General features: G+C 37.4%; 2 protein-coding genes across 12 annotated transcripts in view; both read right to left on the bottom strand.

Annotated features, from left to right (window-relative positions):
• Positions 1-10208, bottom strand: part of synrg (synergin, gamma) — a 62933-nt gene extending 52725 nt beyond the window's left edge. For 6 of the 11 annotated variants that reach the window (XM_014991450.2, XM_014991452.2, XM_014991451.2 and 3 more), the window contains exons 1-7: positions 10134-10208; positions 6429-6469; positions 5325-5467; positions 4588-4715; positions 4088-4193; positions 3886-3997; positions 542-949 (exon numbers count right to left, since the gene is read on the bottom strand). In XM_014991450.2, coding sequence (XP_014846936.2) covers positions 542-949; positions 3886-3997; positions 4088-4193; positions 4588-4715; positions 5325-5467; positions 6429-6469; positions 10134-10168 — 973 coding nt within the window. In that variant the 5' untranslated portion in view covers positions 10169-10208. The remainder of the gene's footprint in view (positions 1-541; positions 950-3885; positions 3998-4087; positions 4194-4587; positions 4716-5324; positions 5468-6428; positions 6470-10133) is intronic. The other 5 variants (XM_014991456.2, XM_088012079.1, XM_014991457.2 and 2 more) reach the window with 1 other exon arrangement.
• An 11589-nt stretch (positions 10209-21797) lies between these two features.
• hnf1ba (HNF1 homeobox Ba) overlaps positions 21798-26271 on the bottom strand; it is a 32249-nt gene continuing 27775 nt past the window's right edge. The window contains exon 10 of the mRNA XM_088012076.1: positions 21798-23233. Within this exon, the coding sequence (XP_087868202.1) occupies positions 23213-23233 (21 nt within the window). The 3' untranslated portion in view covers positions 21798-23212. The remainder of the gene's footprint in view (positions 23234-26271) is intronic.

Raw genomic sequence — 26271 nt, 5'->3', positions numbered from 1 at the left:
TAGCTCTTATAATGAGCTCGGCAGATGTGCAATTCCACCAGGTGTTTACTAATTGCTGCTGGCTAGTCTGAAGGAGCTGAGTGGGGGAGTCAAGGGACAGGGCTGCTCTGTGAGGCGGAACCTCGAAAACTTGTAAACTGCAGCTTGGAGGAGGAGCTTCGTCTCGAAGGTGAAGCTAGGTTCCCCCAGGCGTTTTGAACAGCTGAATGGTTGCCACGGGAGATTAAAAGATTTCTCAAATATGCAGAATCAAGCCAACACTCCAGGTATGTTTTTGATGATTATAACATGACATAAAACTTCAAAAAGTTGATTTTACATAAAACTGCCCCTTTAAAATATATTCAAGCTTTTGTTTGTAGCATGACAAAATGCATAAAAAAATTGAAAAGGGTTTCAATATTTTTGCAAACCTAAAGCATCCAAAGAAGACAAAAAAAACAAAACAAATCAACAGAACTAGTAGGGTTGTGAGGAAACAGTTGACTGTGAATTACAGGGTGGTGGAAACAGGGTGTGAACCAAGACAAAGAAGAGTTACCTTGAAATGAAGGTTGTGAAGTGGTGTTGACAGCAGAGTGCTGGGAGGCAGTGGGAATGGACACAGAGGCGGGGAGGGGTGGTGAGGAAGTGAATGATGGCTGAGTCGGGGCTTGAGAGGGGAAGTGCAAACTGGAGGAAGGGAAAGTGTTTACAGGGCCCTGAACAAAGTCACTAAACTCCTCGTCGTCCTCGACGACGTCGTGAGTGGCGACGGAGGACGGAGACTGGGCGTGGACCTGAGAGGAGAGGCCAAAGGCGGTTGTGGAAGAGAAGGAAGAGGAAGAGGACGGAGGGAAGGAGGCGGGGGTGTCTACGGGCCCCTGAAAGTCACTAAACTCGTCAGTGTCCTCGGAGAAAGCTGGGGGGAGGGAATGAGTGGTGACAGGCGGGTGTGATGGCGATGACTCTGCAAAACGGAGACATAATGAAGACGGCAAAAAAAACACACACACACACAACGATGGAGAATGAATTACAGGGGCTGTGAAGGGGGGAGGAGTCAATGTTACGTGAGAAAAATGAAGCAAAATGTAACCAAAAGATGGTCAATGTTTTATTGTACATTTTTAGATTTTGCTTAACCATATAAGGATATTATGTGTTAATATTAAAGTGATATTGATGTTAAAGTGTTAAGCACTTTAAGGTGCTTAACAGCACCTTAAAGTGGTTGCCATGGGAGATTACAGGATTTCAGGATTAAAGGTGGACAGTGTAACTTTTATAAAATACAGGTGCTGGTCATAAAATTAGAATATTGTGATAAAGTTCATTATTTTCCATAATGTCATGATAAAAATTAAATTGTCATATATTTTAGATTCATTGCACACCAACTGAAATATTTCAGGTCTTTTATTGTTTTAATTTTGATGATTTTGGCAAACAGCTCATGAAAACCCAAAATCCCGGTCTCAAAAAATTAGCATATCATAAAAAGGTTCTCTGAACGAGCAATAAAAATAATCATCTGAATCAACAAAGTAACTCTAAACACCTGAAAAAGATTCCTGAGGCCTTTAAAAACTCCCAGCCTGGTTCGTTACTCAAAACCGCAATCATGGGTCAGACTGCTGACCTGACTGCTGTCCAGAAGGCCATCACTGACATCCTCAAGCAAGAGGGTGAGAAACAGAAAGAAATTTCTGAACGAATCGGCTGTTTGCAGAGTGTTATATCAAGGCACCTCAGTGGGAAGTCAGTAGGAAGGAAAAAGTGTGGCAGAAAACGCTGCACAACGAGAAGAGGTGACCGGACCCTGAGGAAGATTGTGGAGAAGGGCCGATTCCAGACCTTGGGGGAAGCAGTGGACTGAGTCTGGAGTAGAAACATCCAGAGCCACTGTGCACAGGCGTGTGCAGGAAATGGGCTACAGGTGCCGCATTCCCCAGGTCAAAGGTCAAGCCACTTTTGAACCAGAAACAGCGGCAGAAGCGCCTGACCTGGGCTACAGAGAAGCAGCACTTTGGACCACTGTTGTTCAGTGGTCCAAAGTACTTTTTTTGGATGAAAGCAAACTTTGCATGTCATTCAGAAATCAAAGTGCCAGACTCTGGAGGAAGACTGGGGAGAAGGAAATGCCAAAATGCCAGAAGTCCAGTGTCAAGTACCCACAGTCAGTGATGGTCTGGGTGCCATGTCAGCTGCTGGTGTTGGTCCACTGGGTTTTATCAAGGGCAGGATCAATGCAGCAGCTATCAGAAGATTTTGGAGCACTTCATGTTTCCATCTGCTGAAAAGTTTTATGGAGATGAAAATTTAATTTGGTCTGGAATCGGCCCTTCTCCACAATCTTCCTCAGGGTCCGGTCACCTCTTCTCGTTGTGTAGCGTTTTCTGCCACACTTTTTCCTTCCTACTGACTTCCCACTGAGGTGCCTTGATATAACACTCTGCAAACAGCCGATTCGTTCAGAAATTTCTTTCCGTTTCTCACCCTCTTGCTTGAGGATGTCAGTGATGGCCTTCTGGACAGCAGTCAGGTCAGCAGTCTGACCCATGATTGCGGTTTTGAGTAATGAACCAGGCTGGGAGTTTTTAAAAGCCTCAGGAATCTTTTTCAGGTGTTTAGAGTTACTTTGTTGATTCAGATGATTATTTTTATTGCTCGTTCAGAGAACCTTTTCATAATATTCTAATTTTTTGAGACAGGGATTTTGGGTTTTCATGAGCTGTTTGCCAAAATCATCAAAATTAAAACAATAAAAGACCTGAAATATTTCAGTTGGTGTGCAATGAATCTAAAATATATGACAATTTAATTTTTATCATGACATTATGGAAAATAATGAACTTTATCACAATATTCTAATTTTATGACCAGCACCTGTATATGTTTTTGTTAAAACTGTCCCTATGTTGTGACAGTGTGTTGAGCTCCTCCTGAGCTGCCTACGCATTTGAAACAACGCACAACACACTGCTGACCAAAAACAACCAATCAGAGCCAGGAGGAGGGTCTTAGAACTGTCAATCACCCTCATGTACGCACTATACATGTACACGACACGCTAATGGCAGAGAAACAATTCACTGTTACAGGAAAACCTTTTATTGATCATCTAGAGTGGCCATGCCAACTAGCCTTAGCTAAGACCCGCCTTCTGGCTCTGATTGGTTGTTTCTAGTCAGCACTGGAAGAACTGGGAGAAGGCAGAGGAGTTAAATTTTTTTCGCAGATTATTCATTTCATAAAATACTGTCACGACATAGTGACAGTTTCAATAAATGTGTAACAAAATATTTTTTTATAAAAGCAGCTTTGTCTTTTGATGTTTTTTTTTTCAAATCATCTTGTAATAAAACGAACTTCATTTTTATTACAAGATAATAAAACTGTTTGGAAGAATCACCAAACAGTTGCTGGTGATTCTTCCACCAACAACTGGTCACACAAGTGAAAATATATGGAATATGCTCCATAAACGCAGCAGAAAGTGGCTCAATTCTTACTAACAGCAAGAATTGCATGAGCAATTTGCTAATGGCTAAAACGGTATCCAGAGTATAATTGGATGTGCATGTATAATTCAAAGACAAAAGTTCAAATATATCATTAAATGCCCCAAAGTAACCTAACTGTTAATAAAAAATGGATTTACTTAAGAAGAGTGTAAGTGAGATCTAAAAACAGAAGTCTGAATTAAAAACACGACGACAATAAGACTGACTGGAACTCTGAAAAAAATAAGACGTATATTGTGGGTCGAATACGGTGAAATCATGGATCAATTTTCAGACTGAAAGTCACATCACTGACTCCAACAAACAGTTTCTATAAGCTATGAAGTAAAATGGGAGTAAAGTGTCAGGAACTCCATGAACAGATTGATGGTGAAGCTACCTGGCTTCTTAGTCTGTGATGAAGGAGTCGGGTGCATTTTAGCGTCCCTGCTGAATCCGTCCAAGTTGCCTTTGATGGCTTCCAAGGCGTCGTCCCGACTCTTCTCCCCTGTCTGAGCGCAAACCAAGAAGATGGTTACACAAAGTTAATCTGAGACCTGGAAACTGTATAAAAACAAAAGGTAACATTGGGAGGGAATCACCTTGGGCTTGACGCTGCTAAGCAGCCTCAGCTTCTGCTTTTGCTCCTCAAACTGTCTTCTCTTTCTGTCCTCCTCCAGCATCTTCTGCTGCTGCTCCAGACGTTTTCTGAAACAAAAACACAGGAAGTTTATTGGGACGCTGAATTTTAAAGGTATAACGCTATTGAAGAAGGGAATGTCGTAAGATGTTAGTTTTAGAGATGTACCGATCTGATATTAATATCTGTATCGGTCCCAAAAATTTGTTATGGTGACAGGTCTACACATGAACAACTTCTTACTTAATTTCGCTAACATTTTTTGTTTCACTTTTAATACAAAATTTTACAGCAGATTTATTTCAGAGTGAGTGTTAACATTTTAAGTTGCAGTTATATTTTTCTTTTCAGTCATATTTTAAGTCATCATCACTTCAGCCCCATACCTGTAATAAAAACAGAACATATGAAAGCTGATGCGGTAATGAGGAAGCAGAAACAACATGTTAGCATGTAGCTTACTGATGCTCCTCGGCCATCTGTTTCTGCATGTCAGCTGTGTACTGGGGTCCAGCTGGTCTCATGCCCATGAACTGGGGCTGACCTAAAAATGGCATCCCGGGGGTCTGCATCCCAATTGCCATCCCACCCTGAACAAAAACACACACACATTGAAAGCAGTACAAAAATTGCATTAGCTTTCCTTCTGTAACAGCCTTTTTACTTGACATTAAATGGCTTCATAAAGGGAAAGGAAAAAATTTAATTTACACGTTCTTAAAAATGTAACATATTCTCAATAACATCTTCAGAAGGCGTTACTGAAAAAAATCTGTTAATAGAATATTAGTATATTAAAAATACCTTTTCTTAAAGGGGCAGTATTATGTCAAACCGACTTTTTTGAGTTTTACATCATGTTATAATTTTATTCCCTCATTAAAACATACCTGGAGTGTTGCTTTGATTCTTTCATGGATGTTTGAGAAATCCTTGTAATCAAGGAGCAAGAGCTTCTTAAAGAGACAGAGGCAAAATTTGAAGGCTCTACATTTCTTTTAAATCGTATTTGATTTTATATATATATATATATATATATATATATATATATATATATATATATATACTTTTTATTGCAACTGAAGATAACATAGTTACTTCACTGTCCTTTAAAACAACACTCTTTGCCTGGAAAACACATAATATTGCCCCTTTAAATAAAAATTAGAAACTCAAGTACGAAATAAAGGGAGGCTGACCTGCATTGGAATGGCACCGGGGGGCATCTGCCCCCCAAAGTTCATCCCCATCATTCCCTGCATGTTGGGCTGCATGACAGGAACCATGGGGAAGCCCTGCTGTGGCTGTGGCTGCGGCTGCTGCTGCGGCATCGGGACCATTCCTGTGGGAGACAGACAAACAGCATTCCAAGCTGCTGGACGTGTCAACGTAGACAACTAGGGTCCGGTTCAAAGAACACAACGCGACGGGTCACAGAAAAAACAGTCTGCCATGTTCCAAGATCATTTGATCTCGCTAAAAAAAAACAAGTTTTTGAGAACAGCTGAGAACACACAAAGAGACACAAGAACAACCGAATCAAGTGTTTCTGGTGACTACAGCGACAGCTTGGAGCAAAACAAGAAGAGCTGGACGGAGGTGGGGAAAGAGGAGGGGGTTTGGGAAAGTGTGTGTTCAAGTTCACAGATGCTGTGCAAGCTGACAAACATTATTGAGCAGGAGCTCCCCCCCCCACCCACAGAGATGAGTCACCATGTTAAGACTCAACTGGGCTGAATAAATGGTTGTTGAAGAGGCCGCTCACATTCTAATTTGTCTGACTGAAATGACATGGGTGAAGGGAGCAGGAGAGACGCCTGTCCCGGTGGCGCGCTAATGGCTTATCAGGGGGTTTACGTTGAGATCGACGCTAAATGACACGAGTGTGTGCTGTTAGGTGACAGAACATCTGATTGTTCACAGATAAGTGGCAAGATTAACGTTCTGTGGTGACGATAAAAACTCGTTAGGAGGAAAGACGAGAACAAAAAGTGGCGAAACAGAAACACACTCGCAACCGACCATTAATTCAGTCATCGATTATTCTGACGATTAATCAGATGAAACGTTGGAGCATTTAGCAGATTTTTTTATGCAATATTAGAAATTATTTTAAAAGGTGCAAATAAAGAAATGAATCAAATCCTTTTTTAAATAAAAAAAGAAACATTTTATTACCTCAAATGCAAAAACAGCATTCCTTTAGTGAATGCTTGTTCGTTTGTAACAAAGAATGTAAGGCTCGTGTATCTTTTAGAAAGTTGTCAGGTTAAAAACATTCATATGCCTTTAGAATAACTTACCTTGCGGTGGTCCCAGGCCCCCACCGACAGGATATATAAAGCTTGAGAAACAAAGAAGAAAAACAGAGATTTAGGAGATTTTAAGCATCTTTTAGATAAAAATAATGTTGGACACAGAGACTGTGGCAGCTCAAAAATGGGCTTCCTACAAATTTGTGTTGACATTAGTATTATTGGAATCGGGGTTCATTTCTACATTCATTTCTCCAATCCATTTGTTGGCATCGTAGGTCATTTTTAAGCAAGCTGGTAGCAAGTTTCTGATTTTATGTTTTGTCTATTTCAAAGAAGGAACCAGGCAAACTGAGATGAACACGTCATCTCCCAAATCAAGACTTTTTTCTCATAATTTTAAAACGGTCTTCTGGTAAAATTTTGTTTTTATTCTGCTAATACTATGACTAATGACTTGTAATTAAATAAAACTTCTCACAGCTGACATGCAACTCGCAGAAGGGATGAATGAGATAAAATCCACTTTAAAAAAATACAGACATTTGTGATTTTTTGTTTAGAAAGTGAGAAAAAATAGATTAAAATTGGAAATCAGATGCGATTTGAAAAAAAATATATAAAATTTTTTAAATCTAAGTATTTCTCACACATCACCAGAATTGTCACAGAAAAGAAAGACAGTACTGGCTGCTGCTATTCCTCAACATCACAGGCTGCGTCTCCGTTACAAATGTGAGCAAAACTTTGTTAATATGCTTTTAATGCTGAAAAAAAAATTGTCCTCAACATAAACACAGCTGTGAGTCCACATCGCAGAGACAGGCATCCTTACAGGGAGAACAGTGTGACAAGAGCAGCTGAGAGACAGGTCAATAAACGAGAAGTCTTCAAAGTGAAATGCTGAGTTTATGAAGCTAGAGAAGAATCTCTGTCATCAAGGGTCCAGACAGGATTAACTGGAACCACCATCTGCTGCAAGATCAACTGCTAGCTTGTTACACAAACCCAAAACAGCTAAAAATAAAAAACAAAACAAAACAAAAAAAGACTAATTGATCCTTTTAATTGATCCTTTTAATTGATCCTTTTAACACCGGGCCTGACGGTTAGGTTTTCCATTATGAAGTCTTTTAAACCGTAGATAGCTGCACCAGAACATACAGCAGAATAACAAGAGCAATGAGGAAACTCAGCAGCCTGGAGTTAGCTTAGCGTCCCCGGGCGTTTTGGAGGCCGTCACTGGGCTTTTGGACCGACAAACAAGCCTTTAAAAAATAATAGGAGGAAATCTCTAAAAGTCGGCTAAGCCTCCCACTTTTCCAGAGCCAAACTAAACAAGCCTTCAGCTATTTGTCAAAGAACTTCTTGCCACTCTCTTTTTCTTCAGGCTGAAAGCAGCCAGGCAGGAACACATAAAGACAGCCAGGAGGCACTCCATCTGAGCCAGCCAACATTTACTTTAGATCAGCAGAGCTAAACAATATCAAGTACAATCAAATCACATTAAATGAGTAAAAGGGTCTACGTTTTTTATATATATCTTATTGCTTATTGCATCTGATAGGAGAAGCAATAAGAAACAATTTGCATCAGAAACTGATATTCACCTCGATTGTGTTCATAACTTTATTACTTTGTTCCCAAAAGGGCCAAAAAATTAGGTTACATTCAGTAGGGCTGGGAAGATTCCTGGATAAGCAGCCCCACTTACATAAACTAGAGCTGACGGAAAATGAGAAATGATGCAGGCCATCAAAAGTTACTTTAGTCGTAGATCATTCAATCAGTTATTTGGATGATTAATCAGATAACAAAAATGCCACATTCCACCTATTTTTCATTTTACCATGTAAGTCTTTTTTATGCAATATTGGAAATACTTTAAAAGATGCAAATAAATAATTCAATTCTTTTTTAAAATAAGAAACAAAATATTTTATTGCAACATAAAATACATATAACATAGCACTGTTTTACTGTACGCTTTATCATTTGTATCAAATTACACAACTAAAGCTAAAACGACACTAACCACGTGAATTTCACTTAGTACACTGTTGACTATTTTTTAGATAGTAATTGGATTGTAAAGATTATCTGAAATGCAAATTTGATACATTTTTTGTCTTAAGTGGTCTTCTGACAATGTTGTTCTTTCAGAAATTTGACTTTTTTTTAAGAGTTTGTATGCTGTAGTTAACAATGAATCGATTACTAAATTAGTCGATGGATTAATTGTTTCAGCCTTGAAACGATTTAGAGGTAAACTAAGAGCAGGAGGTGATAATGTCAGTGAGGATGCCTCACTCTGACGGGTTTTCAGGGTCAACCTGCTCCCTGGAAGAGCTGCAGCTTGAGGAGGCTTTTTCTAAGAGCACAGCAGCAAATAATAGGCCACGGCTGTGCAGATTAACATGGGAGGGGATAAGCAGCTACAACAGCTGTGACACTGAGCAGACTCATGGATTACAGAAAAAAAAAGTGTGTGGTGAAAGAAAGGTTTTAATAAAACGCTTTTGGGATGCAAACGCTTTCTATTGTTTTCAAGATGTAAATATGATCTATAAAGGGAAAACGGAGGCTGCATCTAGAGGCATGAATCTGTCATCACTCATTACATGACAGGATACAACACACAGAGTTTTTACTACATATTTATAAGGAAGTCTTTGTAAATGGGCTTAGATGTGGCTAAGGCTGAAACAATCAAAACGTTGGTTCCACTTTAGTTAATAATTCTAAAAAAAACATGAATGTTTTATAAAGAATGACAGCCAATTATAGTCAATAAATAGATTATATTTTATGATTGACAAAAACTTTAATTTTGTGAAGAACACGTGAAGAAATGTCTCTATTCACTGAGATAAACAAATAAGCGCCTATTCGATGATTATTTATAGATTTAAAGGCCTTAACCACGGTGTAGTCGTGTTTTTCGTCATTCGTGACCCGCCTTGGTCCCAGTGTTGAAGTCTTCGGTTTCACAGGTTGGATCAGTATCACCTGGCTAGTTGAGATGCTTGTAGCCAGAGAGTATTTATTATTCAGGCTGCTTCTTTTGAATAAATCATGAGTGCCCTTTTTCATCTCCTCCACAGAACATCATAATTACCACCCATTCTAATAGACTTTAATATTTCCAGCTACTTGGAGGAATATGCTAACTATCCTGCTCAGCACAGGACTGACTATCCATCAACTTATAGATATATTTGACTCTTAAAGAGAAGCCTCGACACATAATTTCTCCGGTTCTATGTGAGGAGAAACAGTCGAAATTCAAATGCTATATAGTACATTATCAAAAACACTCTGTTTTAATGGAAGGCTTTATGAAATGTGACAATGAATGCAAACAGGCCTGTCAACATACCTGTAGGTAGCTAGAGGCTATAGATTAATGAGCATATCTCTAAGAAATATGGCGTCAAACGTCTGGATACTATCACAACAAGGCTAACAGCCAATATGGACAACATCAAATGTGCAAAAAATGTAAGCTTCATGTTGTTATTCTGTTCATCTTTGACCACAACCAGACAGAAGCAGAGGGCTAACGTTAGCTGTGACAGCTGACAGCCAGCCAGCCATCTCATCTCATCACTCTGTGTCGACAATAACAACCCCTCCTTCGTCGCAAGTGTTTTAAAGGCCCTCTAATTGTAAAGTTGAGCGACATATAGAAGTGCGTGTTTCATAAAGTTATTATTCCCTACGATAGGTTCTGCTTCAAAAAGGCTAAAATACCTGCTGCCTCCCCCAGATCCTGGCCGCAGCGCCATCTTGATAACAGCAGTCACTAGTAAGAAGATGACGTCAGCGCTGACGACAAAAGGAACACGGATTGTGCCCTGAGTTTAGTCTGACAGGCACAGCTGACGACACATAAAGAGGGTGAATAGGGGCCCCAAACTAAGGCTGACAGGCCAGGTCAGCTTGGATGTGCCCAACGAGATCTGCACTACTTTCATTGGATACAAATAAGTTAAGATACGAATATTAATGAAGCGTACAGAATTGGAAATATAATTAACCCATCCATCATCTTCCAGTAGGTAAACTGGTAAAATTCTCAGAATAGTTTTTTTCTGGCAACAGATACACAAACGTGACAGACAATTCTAGTTCAGAGAGATCACTTAATTTAACATGCATATTTAATACTACACAAATAAATTTACATCTTTGACGAGAATCAAACTTTGTGTGGGCTAAGCATGAACTCAGGCACAAAACCTGTTCGATTTCAGTATACATTTGCTGAAAAATATTAACTGACTGTCTCCTTTTGTTAGATTTAAAATATTTTACTTCTTTCCATCATTAACGGGATGGGGGAAAAGGCTGATGCCTGAAAGTGTCAAAGCTTCAGCAGCAAATAAAAATATATAAAATAATAAGTGAGCTTCTTCCTAATACATGGAGGATCGAAACTGTAAATAAAAGTTACATTAAAAATAAATTAAAGAGACACAAATCCATCTCAAAGTAACAACAAAGAAACATATCTTTCTGTAAAATTTTAATTATGTGATTAGAAATATAATTTGTTGGAACTAAGTTTAAAAAATAAAACACAATGTTAATTAAATTACAAAACATGATTGTAATTTGATATCCCGTTTTAAATTAATTGGTGCATTTTAAGTGTACTGGTTTGTTTATTAGGTCATTTATTAATTTCTGCTTCTATTTTTAATTATGTCAGTTTTGGTTCTCCATACTGCTACACTTTGTAGAGATCACTGCACGACATAAACAGAGACAAACAGTGCGTCAGACCAAGAATATTTTTTGCAGTACATAATTTGACCAGTAGATGTCGATATTTAGCTTCTTTTGCTAGTTAGGTGGTAAGTTATGAGAAAACTGAGTTCACACCTCATTTGCTAATGATCTCGTACTTTACATCTCTTTAACTGGTGACTTTTTATTTTATATTATTTTGTTTGGAACGAGTATTTTTTGCAATAAATACCAGGATGTTGGAAAGTAGTTTTTTTCTGCATTTGTGGGTTGAACACCAGAAATTAAAAATCTCTTCTAATTTCAAAACAAAAGTAGGTAGAAGCATTGTGTGATTATTTAAAGGCAACTCATACAGATATCCTCATGAGATCATGTCTCCACTTTGAGGGACCAAACTCTGTCAGTAAATATAATCTCTACAAAACAAAACAAACAAAAACAAAAACTGAATTTGATAGAATAGCCTACCTGAAGTCCTAACCTAAATATATTTTTGCTTCTTTAAAGAAGAAATATTAAGTAAAATTTACTTTTTTGGGCTTTACATCATGTTATAATGTTATTCTCTCATTAAAAACATACCTACAGTGTTGCTTTGGTTCTATCTGGCATGTTTGAGAAATCCTTTAATCTTCTGTGGTAACCATTCAGCTGGATGGACTTAGCCCCGCCTTCATAGACGAAGCTCTTCCTCTGAGCAGCAGTTTGCAAGGTTCCGATCTTTCGCATTAAAGAGCAATCCTCTCCCACAACTCTCCCGTTCAGCTCCTTCAGACTAGCCAGCAGCAATTAGCAAACATCTGGTGGAACTGCATGTTCCGCCTGTAGCTCATTATACAAGTTATTTCTCAGTACTACGCTGGTAAAAACATTGTTAAAGGGTGAATAGAGGAGCCATGTTGTGATGACTTCCTGAAGGTGGCATTTCAGGAAGAGCTGGAGTTTTTAAAGGAACAGAGGCCCAATTTCAAGTGATTAAATTATGAAGTCAAATTTCTTCTAAGTCTTATTTGATAAGTTTTTTTTTTTATAACAATTGACGGTAACGGTTACTTGATTGTGTTATAAAATAGCACTATATGCCTGGAACATACATAACACTGACCCTTTAAAGAGCCTCCAATATTGCCATAAACACACCAGATTTAGGAAATAATCATTTCCATCCATGGTCAAATGACACAAACAGCACAACACAAAAAAGAAAAAACACAACATCATAATGAATGTTTTTATTCTTTTTATATAAATGACGTTAAAATACTCTTTATGATGTGTATATCAAAGCATTAAGTCTCTTTAATTATATATAACTTTCTTTATTAAAAATTGGCTTTTGCATCTGTCTTCCAGGGCCCTGCAGCTCAGAGTGTTTGGGTCTTTGTGGGTCATGATGAAGTGATTCAGTTTCTTTGTCACGTTGCTGACGAGGCAGAGCAACAAGGGAAAAGCCTCTCCAGCTTTGTCTTGGTGGGAGGAAGATTTACAGCTTAATCCATCACATCATCGGCCCTCGGACTTTAAGAGTTCATATGCATCACATAGGAAGACATTAAGACTTCAATGCAACAATTAAACCAAATTAGCATGTAACCAATGCGGGAGAATTTTGCTTTTAACTTTAACTTACATAATAAGTGGGACAGATATAGTTGTGTGATCCATCTTGCTTTGAGTGACTTCAAAATGTAAAAAAACAAAAAAGGGAATTTAGTTTGTGCATCAACTTCCTTTTGAAAACATGGAGATCCTCCTTGATGTTATGACCAGTTAATAACCTAATTTTATCTGTTAAATAGTTCCCTCCTAGAATCTAAAATCTCCCTTGCTGTTTTTGTTGTTTTTAATTTGCAACTTAAAAATAAAAACGTGACTCATACATATTAGATAAAATGTGTCATACGCAGTGGTTTGCAAAAGTTTTCATTATTTGAACTTTTTACCTTTTTTGTCACATTGAAGCCACAAACTTAGTCATATTTCATCAAGACAGACACAAACTAAAGAAGTGAATAACTGAAAGAAAAGTTTCATCTTTTTAAAGTCATTTACAGTTAAAAACCTGACAAGTGAAATAATGTGTGATGCAGTTAAAGCTGCAGATGTTTTGGATTTTATCTCAAACTTGCAAACTCCAGATTTGCACGTGATGAAAATTACATTTAAGCCATTATATGTCATGTTCTGGTATTTTCTTTACAAAATACCAGAAACTTGGTCTGATCTAATAATGGTGATGATTTAGACAAAAAAGAGGGGAAAAAGATCACTTTTGGCAAAGAAATGACATTATTTTAGAAAGGTGATGAAATGGATAATTTAACATTCTGATCACTGAATTCAAAATTAAAGTTAATAATAATAATAATAATAATAATAATAATAATAATAATAATAATAATAATAATAATAATAATAATAATAATAATAATAATACATTTAATTGGAAGGCACCTTTAAAGTTACTCCAAGTCACAGAACAAGAAATGTAGAACAGAAACTACAAAACAATAAATAGGCAGATATCAATAAAATCAAACATAATTAATGGTACAGAGAAAATGAAACGAAATGTCATTAAGTTTGAAAAAGTGTGAATGCTGCTGGCCGGTGAACCTTGACCCCATTCTACTGACTTATTTAATGCCTAAGTTTATTAGCATTCAGCTTCTATGCACCTCAAATCTGGAACAAACTTCCAGAAAACAGCAAAACAGCCGAAACACTGAGTTCCTTTAAACATACTAAAAATCTACCTGATCAAAGTTACCTTTGAACTATAATAAATGGAACATTGACCAGCATATCTGGTGTGTATTGATGATTTTTAACGAACGCATTTGATTAAATGTAATCTCTGTTACAGGTTTTTCATAACCGTGTGATGTGACACGTTTATGATGTTTTTATGTTTTGATGACATAAAGCACTTTGAACTGCCTGCTTGCTGAAATGAGCAGTTCACATAAACTTGACTTAAAAGGTTTTCATTGGGATTATTCTGCATTCAGTCTCAATCTGTCAGATTAAAATACATTGAAGTTGAAAGTGTTTGAACTCTTTTGTAAAGACTCTAAAACCTCTCCAGTTGCTTCTTATCGACTCGCTGCTGAAAACACAGAAACTACAGAAGGCTGGTGACTCATCTGATGCATTCAGCTCTTTCTGGAAAACAAAGGAGATTATTGTCGAGCTCCAGTGAGAACACACCCATCTGATCATCTTAGATGTTCTCAGCAGCAGCAATAACTTTGTGAGCATAAAAGTAACTAAAGATCTTTTCCTGGAAGCCAGAGGTTCAACAGTGTCTGTTTCTACAGTTCATCAGGAAAGTTGTCACATTTTGTCATGTTACAGCCGCATTCTGAATTGTTTTAAATTAGTCCCATTGGTCAAGATTATACATGTGTACCCCATTATGACAATGTGGACAAAAGATCTTTGCTATGACGCTCGAAACAGACCCGTTTCTACCTGTGGTAAATTCAGCTGAATGGACTTGAAAAGACATACAGCCGTCTTTGTAAGGTCCCAGAGCTGACATCAGGTCAGAGGTCAAACACCAAGCATGAAATCAAAGGAATTTGTCTGTGGACCTCCAAGATGGGATTGTGTGGGAGAGGATCCAGAAACATTTCTGCTGGTTCGAAGGTTCCAGTGAGCTCAGTGGACTTCCAACGTTGGTCGATGGAGGAAGTTCGGACCCAGCAGGACTCTTCCTAGAGTTGGCAGCCAGAGCAATCGGAGGAGAAGGGTCTTAGTCAGGGAGGTGACCAAGAACCGGATGGTCACTCTGTCAGAACCCCAGCTGATTAGAGAAGAGAAGCTTCCAGAGGAATCCAAAATACGTGGTCAATGTCTGAAAGGCTTCAGAATGACTGTGTGATGGGCCTGGAGTGGACAGGCCAGAGTCCAGACTTTAATCTGACTGAACCTCTGTGGAGAAATAAGAAAATGGAGTGGAGGCTGAAATCAACAAAGTGTTGAGCAAAGACTGTGAACACATTATTAAATGTTAATTCTTGGTTTTCTATTTTTAATAAATTTACAAAAATATGAAAGAAAATGTTCCACATGGTCATAATGGGATATGTGTGTGTTAAAATTTGAGGAAAACGATTTATTTAATTCAGTTCAGTTCAGTTCAAATTCAACAATACTTTATTGATCCCAAAGGGAAATTAGATGTTGTAACTTATATTAACTCAAAAATTCTTCAAAGAGTTATTGCAGATGGAGATGGTTGTTGGCAGGAAAGATCCTCCTGTAGCAGTCTGTGTCACAGCGACTTTGAAGAGGCTCATCTCATTCTCATTCAGGAGTCTCCTGAAGAGAATGGTCAGGGTCGTCCATCATTTTTCTTGTTTTTTATTCTCTCCAGAGGTTCCAGAGTCGCCCCCAGAACAGAACCAGCCTCCTTCACCAGATTGTTGAGCCTTTTTAAGGTTGTAACAAAATGTGGAAAAAGTGAAAAAGTGTTTGTCTAAAACAAATAATAAAAATACACATTTTTATAAATATGGACACTGAAATTCATGAACTAACCCCACAGAAAACATCTTCATTCCTATATCCAAAACAAGAGCTGAACATCCACCTCAGGAGGCGTCACTCTGGACAGGGAGCTGACTCTGGCTGGTTAGAGTCTTTTTTTTTCTTGTTCTTCTTCTCTGAGGTTTCCTGGCCCCCCTGCTGTGAGTTCTGGGTTTAGCTGGAGGCCGGTCAGTTCAGTCCATCAGCATCGGCTCGACTGTTAGTCTGAACTGAATGTGGGCTGCCCTCCACCCCACCACCACCCAAAGAGGAGGTCCATCCAGAAGGTGAACATTAACCCGTCTTTTTTACAGTTTTTTTTATTTCACTTTTTTTTTTCCAGTATCCCACTATTTCCCATAAATCATTAACCTGTCCAGTGTCATGCCTGCAGAGGCACCAGCATGACATCATCCATCCATCAGGATTCCTGTGAACCCGCAATTCTTACCTCAGATGCAAATGGGCTCTGTTTGAAAAAGTCGGGAGACGACGGACTCGGTCCTGCAAGACAATGAGCAAGAGCTGAAACAAAAATGAAACATTTTTATTTACGTATTAATGTCTGCATTTCTTTCAAAGTCAGTAAAATGTGGTTGCCATGGTAAAATTTAATTTATATCAGACAAAAACCAACTTTAATGATTTATTATTTTCCTTCCCAATAGAGTGACGCTCAACACAAATTCAAAGAAGAAACAGAAGATTTCTGCGGATATTATTTTTGGAGATTTGGAATTATTTATTGTCATGAATACATCTGATTAGCTGAAACTCATAATCCAGGTATTTTCAAATTTTAATTTATTGTTAATAAATTACTGTAAAGTCATTAAAAATGGACTAGGTTAAAAAAAATCTGAATGTGTTTTAATCAAAATATTCTGCAAATAAGAGCTGGGCTAACATTATTTCCCAGTGACTTAAAGATGCAGTATGTAACTTCTACAAAATAAATTATATATTTTTTTTACATATGTGTTTAAGCTCTCAGTATGTCATCACAGTACGATATGAGACAAATAATCTATAAAAAAACAGCTCCTCTGCCTGCTCTTTAATTGGTGTTCCCAGTGATAACTAAAAACAACCAATCAGAGCCAGGAGGTGAGTCTTAGTGCTGCCAATCATGCCTGTGTTGGCAATTGCTAATGCTATTTACCATGGCTACCTATGACGTAAGATTAACAGTTTTCTTGTAACAGTGAGCTTTTTGTCCCCCATATGTTTATGGGGGACAAAACAGTTAGCAGAGCGTCCACAAGGATAATTGAGGGCGCTAAGACCCTGGCTCTAATTGCTTGTTTCTTCAGACAGCAATGCATCTCCAGGAGAAGGTGGAGGAGAGTGATCTTTTCACAGATTATCTGTCTCATATTATACTGTCAAGACATAGTGATGGTTTTAACAAATATGTAAAAAACATTTTCTTTATGAATGCTACACACACTTATTGCTGGTTATCATAAATACTTGATGGCAATTGATGAAGGACGCTACCAGTGATTAGTGTTGTAGGTTAATTCCAGTTGCACATCAGACCAGATCGTTTCTGAAAATTGCTTTTTGCATTTACTCAGGGAATCTTTGTCCAGGTTAAAAATTAGTCAGATAGATAATAATAAATATTTTTTTAAAAAGAGCAAAAACAAGGAAATCTGTAAGGAGGCAAATGCTTTTTACACAACACCGTGAGTATCATCCTCACTACTATTCATCTTTTCTAGCTGATGAATAGTAAAGCTCAGAAGCCACCCAGCTGTCTCTGTAGGTGGTTCTGCAGTGGATGTACGGCGGAGGTGGCTGACTGATCCCTCGACTGCTGCAGGAACACAACAGAGTCCTTCTTGATGGAGGACTGCAGCTCCATACATGTGTATGCGTTTCTCTGCGGAGAGAGGTTGGCGTAAACTCCGGTCACAGTGACCAATTAGAGCGGCCTCTCGACCCCTGACCCCCGCTGGGCAGTCCTATCTATTAACCCTTTGGGGCTCAGCTGGAGTTGATGTAGCATCCTTTCTTCTGGCGCTGCTAAACACACGGCTACATTCAGCCTGCAGTTTCCACTTTCTGTCCCTTTGTCCCCATCCCTCTGTTTCCCAGGTGTCTCCTCGGTTCTCGTGTTGACCTCCGGAGTCTTGGACAAACTGAATCAGCTAGCTGGCTTCCAGCTTAGCAGTCAAATGCTTGATCCTATCAAACAGGGAGTCTGCAACAATTAATATCTGCATTGAATTTGTTTGATTTTGAAATAAGCTGCAACATTTTCAGTTCCCTTTAGTATAAGTTTGTTCCTTATGAAACACTAAGAAATATGGAAATTTTCACTGAACTAGAAAAACTTTCTTTAATTTGAGGATTGTGTAGGTTTTGCTAAAATAACTCAATTTTAAATGTTGCTATGGAAATCAAGCTATTCTCCTGTATATAGTATATTTTTGTAAATGGTTAAGAAAAATGTGCGTCGACACAGTACCACTGAAAGTGATGTAGATGTTATGCAAGGCCAATTGGTGGCACTGCAATATGGAAAGCCTCCGGGGTCATACATGTTCAGGTATTTCACGTTATTTTCACGTGACTTTGACAAGCAGACAACACGCAAACAACGTGTAAAGTACATGATATTTTCATGTTGAACATCCGTAAAAATGTCATGCGTATTTAACACATAAAAAAAAAGTGTAAAGTACGTGTTACTGGCATCTCAACAACGCATAAACTATGCGATGTAAACATTTCAATTATCCGTCAAAAATTTTGCTTGTCATTAAACAACACGTAAAGTACGTGTTAATTGAATGTCAACAACACGTAAAATACCTATTGTTTGTGCCTGTTAAGTCTGTCAAGGTGCAACAAAACATCTGTTTATGTCCCTTCTGGGCAACTCCACATCCTGGCAAGTTTGGATTTCAAATAGGAGCTCTGTAGATGGTTTGGGATCTCTTAATGGAGTTGAACAGAGAGCGTTATGTGACAAACGAGGATGACGCAGCTGTGGCAGATGGCCATGGAGTGGCTGGGAGTCCGGAGGAGATCTGACAAGTAGAGGAGGAAGGGTTGATGTAGGAACCAACAATCAACACTAAAAAAACCACAAGGAGTAAAGTGGAACGGGACAACGGGAAGCATAAACCAGCGTTCAACAATGATGAGGAAAATTACTAAAAGAGGTATAGCTGTGACTTGACTCCACCCCAAACGCCTGAGGCAAAGCGTCAAAAAGAGGTCATCTAACTGCTCCTTAAATCCTCAGAAGGAGATGAAATTATTGTAGACAGGTGTAGAGACTGCAGCTTTAAGGAGAAACTTTGCATAAATGGGCGGAGCTTTGTGGAAGTAGGTGGGGCTTTGTGAGAACAAGCATTTAGGAACTCTAGAATGGTTCCCATGGGAGATTAAAGGTTTTCTCAAACATACACAAGAGTGATGTTTTCATGTTCATAAAATGACATAAAGCTCAACAAAGTTGATTTTACATCATACCCCACATCCTCTTTTAAGATAATCAGATGAATATTTTTTAATTATTCCATGTTGTAAACAGCATAGATTAAATAATGGCTTAAAAGTCCCAGATGGCGTGGAAATGCTTGCTCACATTGAGTGTATTTAAACATCTGATTTAGAGTGTACCTGTAGATGTGTTTCCATTGACCATAGTATTGTGCAATTTAAATAAACTTACTTAATGGAAACAAGGCAATTTTGAAAAAACTCTTAATTTTTTGAAAAAATGTTTTGGTGCAAGCTTGAGGTAGGGGTATTTTTGGCAGCAATGAAATTAGTTAATTTCACTAAACTGCAATGGAAACACGAGTCACATGATCAACAAACATATGTTGCCACTGTTTTACTCACATTTTTACACAGCGAATGAGCGCAAACAGCATGTTTGTTATGCTCGTGAAAACTTCTTCCATAAAGCAGACAGTCAAAAATCTGATACAAATTAATCCAACGAGCATTAGATTAATTGTCAGTATGGAATTGTTGTTTATATATACAGCTTAGAATATAGTTTGTTTGCTTTTTGAGCATTGAATAAACTCTTCAGATTCTTTATGCTTTAAGATACTTTAATAAGTGAAATCTCTTTTAAAATGATGATTTACCAGCATTCATGATGCATGTGATGCATACACTTTTGATTAACTCATTACTATTAAAACTTTGACAGTCACTATTAGGATTTAAATTTATCTAAAGTTACTTGTTATGCTCTATCACCCCTTTATTTAAAACACCACAATTGACCAAAGTCACATCCATTAGCAATTTTTGGATTTATCAAAATTTTAACTTTTGTTCTTGCTGTTAAAAAAATGTAACATTCTGTTTGTTGTAATTATTATAGATATATGGTTTAAGGGGAAAATGAAAGCCTCATAACACATCATTCAGTAAAAGTGTCATGAGGTGGGGGTTGAAGTGGTGAGGAGAGAACGCTGAGACCCAGGTTATGGTGATGATGATGAATTTAATGGTGAAAAATAAGCTCCACAGTCCATACAGGCAGCACGGCAGAGACTAGCACACAGCTGAGTACCGGTAGCAACTGATTCATCAGACTCGACGGGAGCAAGCACAAACAAGGACTTTACAGTTCAACTGGCGAGTGACAAACTACGACAAACGACATACAACGACAAGGACCCGACCAGGAACACAGACAACAGGTGGGTATAAATACACACGGGGTAATTAAGGGAATGAGACACACCTGGGGAGCAATCAACGGGGAGGACAGGACAGAGACTCACAGGGAAACAGGACTGAACACAGAAAACTCCAAAATAAACACACAGAAACCCAGGGATCATGACAAAAAGAAGCAATGTCTCTGGAGAGCAAACCCAAATAAGGTTTATAATATGTTTTATTATAAAATAAAACATATTATTGCTAATTGTTAAACACGTAAAAACAGCAGCCAAAATAGCCTCGTATGCATGTCTAACATCCAGCCTGCTAATGAATTAAGTTTGTATTCAGGCCTTAATGATGGATCAGATGGAGTGTTTAGAAACTTAAGAGATGCAAACAAACCCTCTTGTATTTTGGTGTCCCTTGAAATGAAAGAGTCTAAGTAAAAAGGCCAGAGTCAGAACTTTACTGGCTTCCCGGGAATCGAAATCAAAGGCCTCATTGAAAAGCAAATGGAGCAACGTCAGAGGATTACAAGGCTTTCGTCAGTGGGGAGCCATGCTGCGGGCTGCAGCTCCACCAAATGTGGGTCGTATAAATCACAACACTGCAGGATCTGAAAACAGATCACTCTATGCATAAAATATTTCACTTAAAGTAAAGCAGAAATGAGTGTTAAAACGATTCAGGAGGACAATATTGGCACTTCTTGGGTTCTGTAGTTTTTACACGCGAGAACTGGTCCAGTAGGTTACTGTAGTGATCACTAAACATGCAAAAACAATAATCACACATAAGGAACTGACAACAAAAAATGTCTGAATTATAACAATAAATCAATAAGACAAATGCAGCTTAAATCCCCAATTTACCTAAAAATAGGTCATCTTTATAAAAAAAAAGTATATACATTTTTTACATATTTGTTAAAGTAGTTGTATAATCTAAAATCAACTTTTTAAAGTTTATAGTCATGTTATAAAGTTACTCCCTGATTATAGATATACATGTAGTGTTGACTTCATTCTTTCATGCATGTTTGAGAAACATGGGTGTTCAAACTGGGGTTCAGGGGCCATTTGCGGCCCTTGAAATGATTTTGAACGGTAAAAATTTGGCCAACGAAAAAGAAAAGGAATAACCTCCAAAATCTGGAAATTGTCTGCTTTTCTTTTAATGAGGCAGCAGTCCAAAGCCTCTTTAAGGCTTGATCGATTTTCTAAAAATGTTATTATGATACAAGTAAATATAAAACAAAAAAGTGACAAAAAATCTCATTTGACTTTTTAAATAAATTAATTTTGCGGCCTGCTAATAGTTTAGAAAAAAGTTTGGACAATACTGATCTTCTGCTGTTTTTTTGTTTTTTTTGTTTTTTTGACAAATATAAAAAAATGATTATGATCAAAGACATTTAATCACACACCAATAAACATAAAATATGCTCACTAAACATGCAAAACAATAACCACACATGTATTATTTTTAGAAAAAAACTTTTTACTTCAAATACCAATATTTTCTCAGTAAGTATAAATAATGATTTACGATTGATTTCAATTTTGTACAAAAATAATACAATAAAAGGAGAAAGAGAGAGAGAGAGACAGAGAGAGAGAGACAGAGAGAGAGAAAAAGGAATCATGTCTTGTATGCCGATAACAGTCACATAAAACGACTACATGATGACCTAATAATATGAGCTGGAGACTGGGTGGGTCCACGTGCGACGGGTCGAGTCGTCCCAAAAGGGAAGCTTTATAAATTTTGGTCTGGATATGAACGCTGAACACGCCTTAATACTGTCACTGTAGGCGTCATTTGCGCGCGCCTCGCAGATTCCCCGCATTCCCGCGCGATCTTTACGCCGCCGCTGTCACAACACCGCCACTCTTTCATGTTTATGAATACCTGTCGATGTTTTCATTCTTTCCCGGTGGGAGGGGGAAGGCTATTTGACGGTGAGCCGTGATTCATGACGAGGAGTTATTAACAATATTTGTCCTGTTTTACATTGCTAGCAGGAAGTGGGGGAGGAGATAAAATCCGAGTGGAGGGGTGAGTCCCATTCCTTAAATTCAACTGAGCCTGGGAGCAAATAAGAGCCGGAGGTTTCCGTGGAAAGCAAAGCGCTGCGACCCACGTTCAAAGTGAAAGAATCAGTTCCCTCAAAAAAAAAAAAAAAAAAAAAAAACATAAATCAGTTTGGCATATTCATTACAAATCTACTTTTTTTTTTTGTTATTTTGTCAACAGTTTACAACAGCTGTATAGTGCATATTCCTTTTCCAGCCTCAAGTGTGTGGAGTTTTGTGCAGAATCCAGTTATACAAAGCATTGCATAGTCCTTTTGAGATTGTCAAAGTCTTTTCAAATCACAGTATACACAAGGAACGACTTCAAGCGGTCATTTGCGGTATAGTAAACTGAATATGGACAGATAAAAACATGGAAGACTCCTTTAAAAAAAAACAGTAAGAAATGTATGCACAAGATCAATAGTGGTCATTGTGATTGTCACACGTGCAGACAAGGTGCCCCCTTGTCCTCTCTGTCGTTAATGTCTTGAAGTCACCCCAAATCCCTCCATTAAGGTCCTCAAAATAGTTCATTCTGGTGCTTTTGTTCCTTTACGTGACAACTTGGGATGACTTTCTTTTTTCTTTAAACCAAATACTGTTTTCTAAGATTTGAGTTTGAATCATAAACATCCTTGTTGATCATTCATGCGCGGCAGACTCGGTCCCCCCTCCCCCTCCCCTCCATGTTTGTTGACCAGCTTGTTGTCCAGCGCGCGCGCCTGTGGGCCATTAGCAGTTGTCATGCTAACCTCGGCGAGAAGGTGGAAAAATGCGCTCCGGTTGCCGGGCAGCAGGGAAGTCGGTTGGACGCTCTCACCAAGCTGGAAGAGGACACTGGGAAAGAAAAGCAGAGAGAAGTCAGGCAAAGTAAAAACCTGCGTTACATAAAACACAGATGCATTCTGGGTATATTCCATAGTAGGCAATCAGTTTTGTTGTCAAAGTTTACTATGGTCTTCACGAGGTCATTTTACTCCTTTATTTCCAGCTTCACAAACAAACAAACAGTCAAATAAAATCAGCTCAATTATAACCTACAATTTAAAAGTACAGCCTAAATAGAGTGGAAAAATAATAACTAAATAAGGCAGAAATAATGAGTTTCAGCTGCACTTATCATTCTGCCGCATCCACACATGTCCACAAGATGGCAGCAAACATAGTGATAAATGCTTTTGCAGCATTTATCAAAGCAAATTTGAGCTTCATTTCACTTTATATTTATTTATTTATTTATTCACTGTCCAATTTTAAAATCTGTCTGAGAATTTAAATTTACTCTTTGGCCTTCAACCCAAATGAGACTCGCTTTTACTTAACTTTTATTGGTATTGATCTTGTTTATTTAACTGTGTTGTTTTATTGTGTCTTGAACTTAGTTTTGAATTTATTACAGCTTTGTTCCTTTATTTTTATGCTTTATTTTATCTTATTTATCTCTGATGTTCAGCACTTTGTTTCAGCTATGTCTGGTGTTTAAAAAGTGTTTTATAAATAAAGTTGATGACAATAATGATGATGATGATGATGATGAAGATGGTGAATGATTAATTCAGTTATTTATTAGGCTTCTTAAACTGGGACCTGAGTCTGAATTTCATACCATAAACATAAATCTGAGCTGGTATAACAATAAAGTTATTTGATTCCTTGAAGTTTTACAAGATGCATCGTCTTATTCTCAATAATAATAATAATATTGCTGTTAATTGCATAAGAGGGAAGTAAAGGATAATTATTCTCTTCAATTGTTTCTGTCCTCTGTAGTTCTTTTAATTTCTGTAAAATATGATTGAATTTATATCATGTTTCAAATATATTTGGCATTAAGAGTTAAAAGCTGGAACAAACAGCATCCTCTACATGTATTTGCACACCTGATAAAAGTGTATAAAAAGCCCTTTAAAAATAAAGCCAACTTTAATTTAAGCAACATAAACTCAAACACATGTTTATTTTGCACAAAAAATGTGTTAAGGGCAAATGTTTTCATAAAATCCCCTGTAATTTTATTCCCTCTATGCTTCCTTCTTAGCTGAAGCATAAATATGATGTGACACTATCATATTTATTTATCCACCTATAAATATGGCCCATTATTGTTGGTCTAACTCTTCAAAATAGAAAAAAGAAGAGATCATGCCGTTTAAGTTGTGGATCAACAAAAGTGCTGTTGAATTAAACTTGATAATGTACAAAGCCAGTACATTAAGAACAATCGTAAGAGAGAGAATTACGACTAAATGAGGACCAAAGTTGATCTTGCCACTATAAAAAGGGAGAAAGATGGAAGAAAAGGGAAAATCATAATTTATTTGATGCTGCACTTTTTCTTCATCGACAGCATCAGTTTTCTAATTGAATCTTAAGCATAAGCAGGGAACATGTGTTGCTCATTGTTTCATGGCATCATCCAGTCTATTTTAGCCAAACAAAGCGTTTTAAAATTGATTTCAAGAGGATTCATGTTTCAGTTTATTTAGCTAAAAACTTGACCATATTATTTTTATTATGTTAAACCTGTAGAGGATGAAGGAGTGAAAGAGATGAGTGCTGAAGGCGACGTTTACATAAACATCAACCAAAAAAGTTAACTTTACTCATTAAAAATCTGTTTGATAAACTGTCAAACAGTTTTTTCTTGCACTCATTCATGAGCAAGTTTTTCATTTTTCATCATATTTTTCATTATTGGAAAAAGTCATAATTTTGACACGCCGTCGAGTTTTCCTGCTTTTACCTTAAACAGCCCTCCCACCTCGGTCTGCCACACCTGACCAAATACATTCCCCATTCCTCTTCCCCTTGGCTCTGAAAAGCCTGTTTCCACTCTCTCTCCCCCTTCAGGACTGTTTGAGGGATTTATTTTTCACCTGCCTCTTCATGGAGACGGCTGACCCCGACATGACCCCGCAACCGGCAAACAGCCTCACCTGATAAAAGCTGACCTGCAGCCAACACCTGAGTCATTAGACGCGGCGCGCGCTCTGAGCAGAGGGCTGCGGGTAAATACTGGGTGCTATAAAGCCCGGCTCGTTTAATGAAGAGGAGGTTCGGCCCAAATCACTTCCTGATAAGAAAATCCCTTTTCTGGTGATTGTTCAATAAATAACACGCAATAATGCTGAATAAGCAGGAAGCAAAGATTTCTGAAGCTCTTTTTTTTAAATGGTCTTTTTGGTTCTAGTTCGCTAAAAAAAAGTGCCAAAATGATCTTCTTACGTAGAAGTAAGTTAAATATTGTAAATATTTACATATTTCTGCATTTGTGCCTTTTTTCTGCTGTCTGAAAATGTTTTGCATATATATATTTATTTATTTATTTATTTATTTTAATTACTGAATAAAGCATGAAAATCTACAACTCAAAGGGTCATTATTTATTTTACAAATTTAAATGTAATAGAATTTTAATTATATAACAAATGTTTAAATTAGTTTGAGGTAATTGTTAGTTATTTAATTAGTTTACTTTTAGATACATCTTTATACTATTTGTATCATTTCTATGTTTCAATATAACATAGTAATATTGAAACATAGAATGTTTCAATATTCTATGTTGAAACATTCTACATAGAATATTGTAGAATATTCTACAATATTCTACAATATAGGTTATAGGTTATAGGATAGTAACCTATAACCTTGACAATTATAGGTTACTATCCTGTAACCTATAATACCATATAACAGAAAAGCATAATATTTTATCGTATTATAACATATATGTATTATATTGCTTATTGCAATATAAACAATACACAAAATGTTATATTTTACAATACAGTACTGCACAGTACTGTATAATAGAATATAATACAGTTCAGTATGTCAGGGCTTTCCAGTGCAGTACACTCAACATACAATAC

The sequence above is a fragment of the Poecilia mexicana genome, unplaced genomic scaffold (genome assembly GCF_051168715.1).
Source record: "Poecilia mexicana isolate PSO_F unplaced genomic scaffold, ASM5116871v1 scaffold_13, whole genome shotgun sequence".
Lineage (NCBI taxonomy): Eukaryota > Metazoa > Chordata > Actinopteri > Cyprinodontiformes > Poeciliidae > Poecilia > Poecilia mexicana.
The sequence above is the reverse complement of the archived record's forward strand: the minus strand, read 5'-3'. Positions and strand labels throughout refer to the sequence as shown.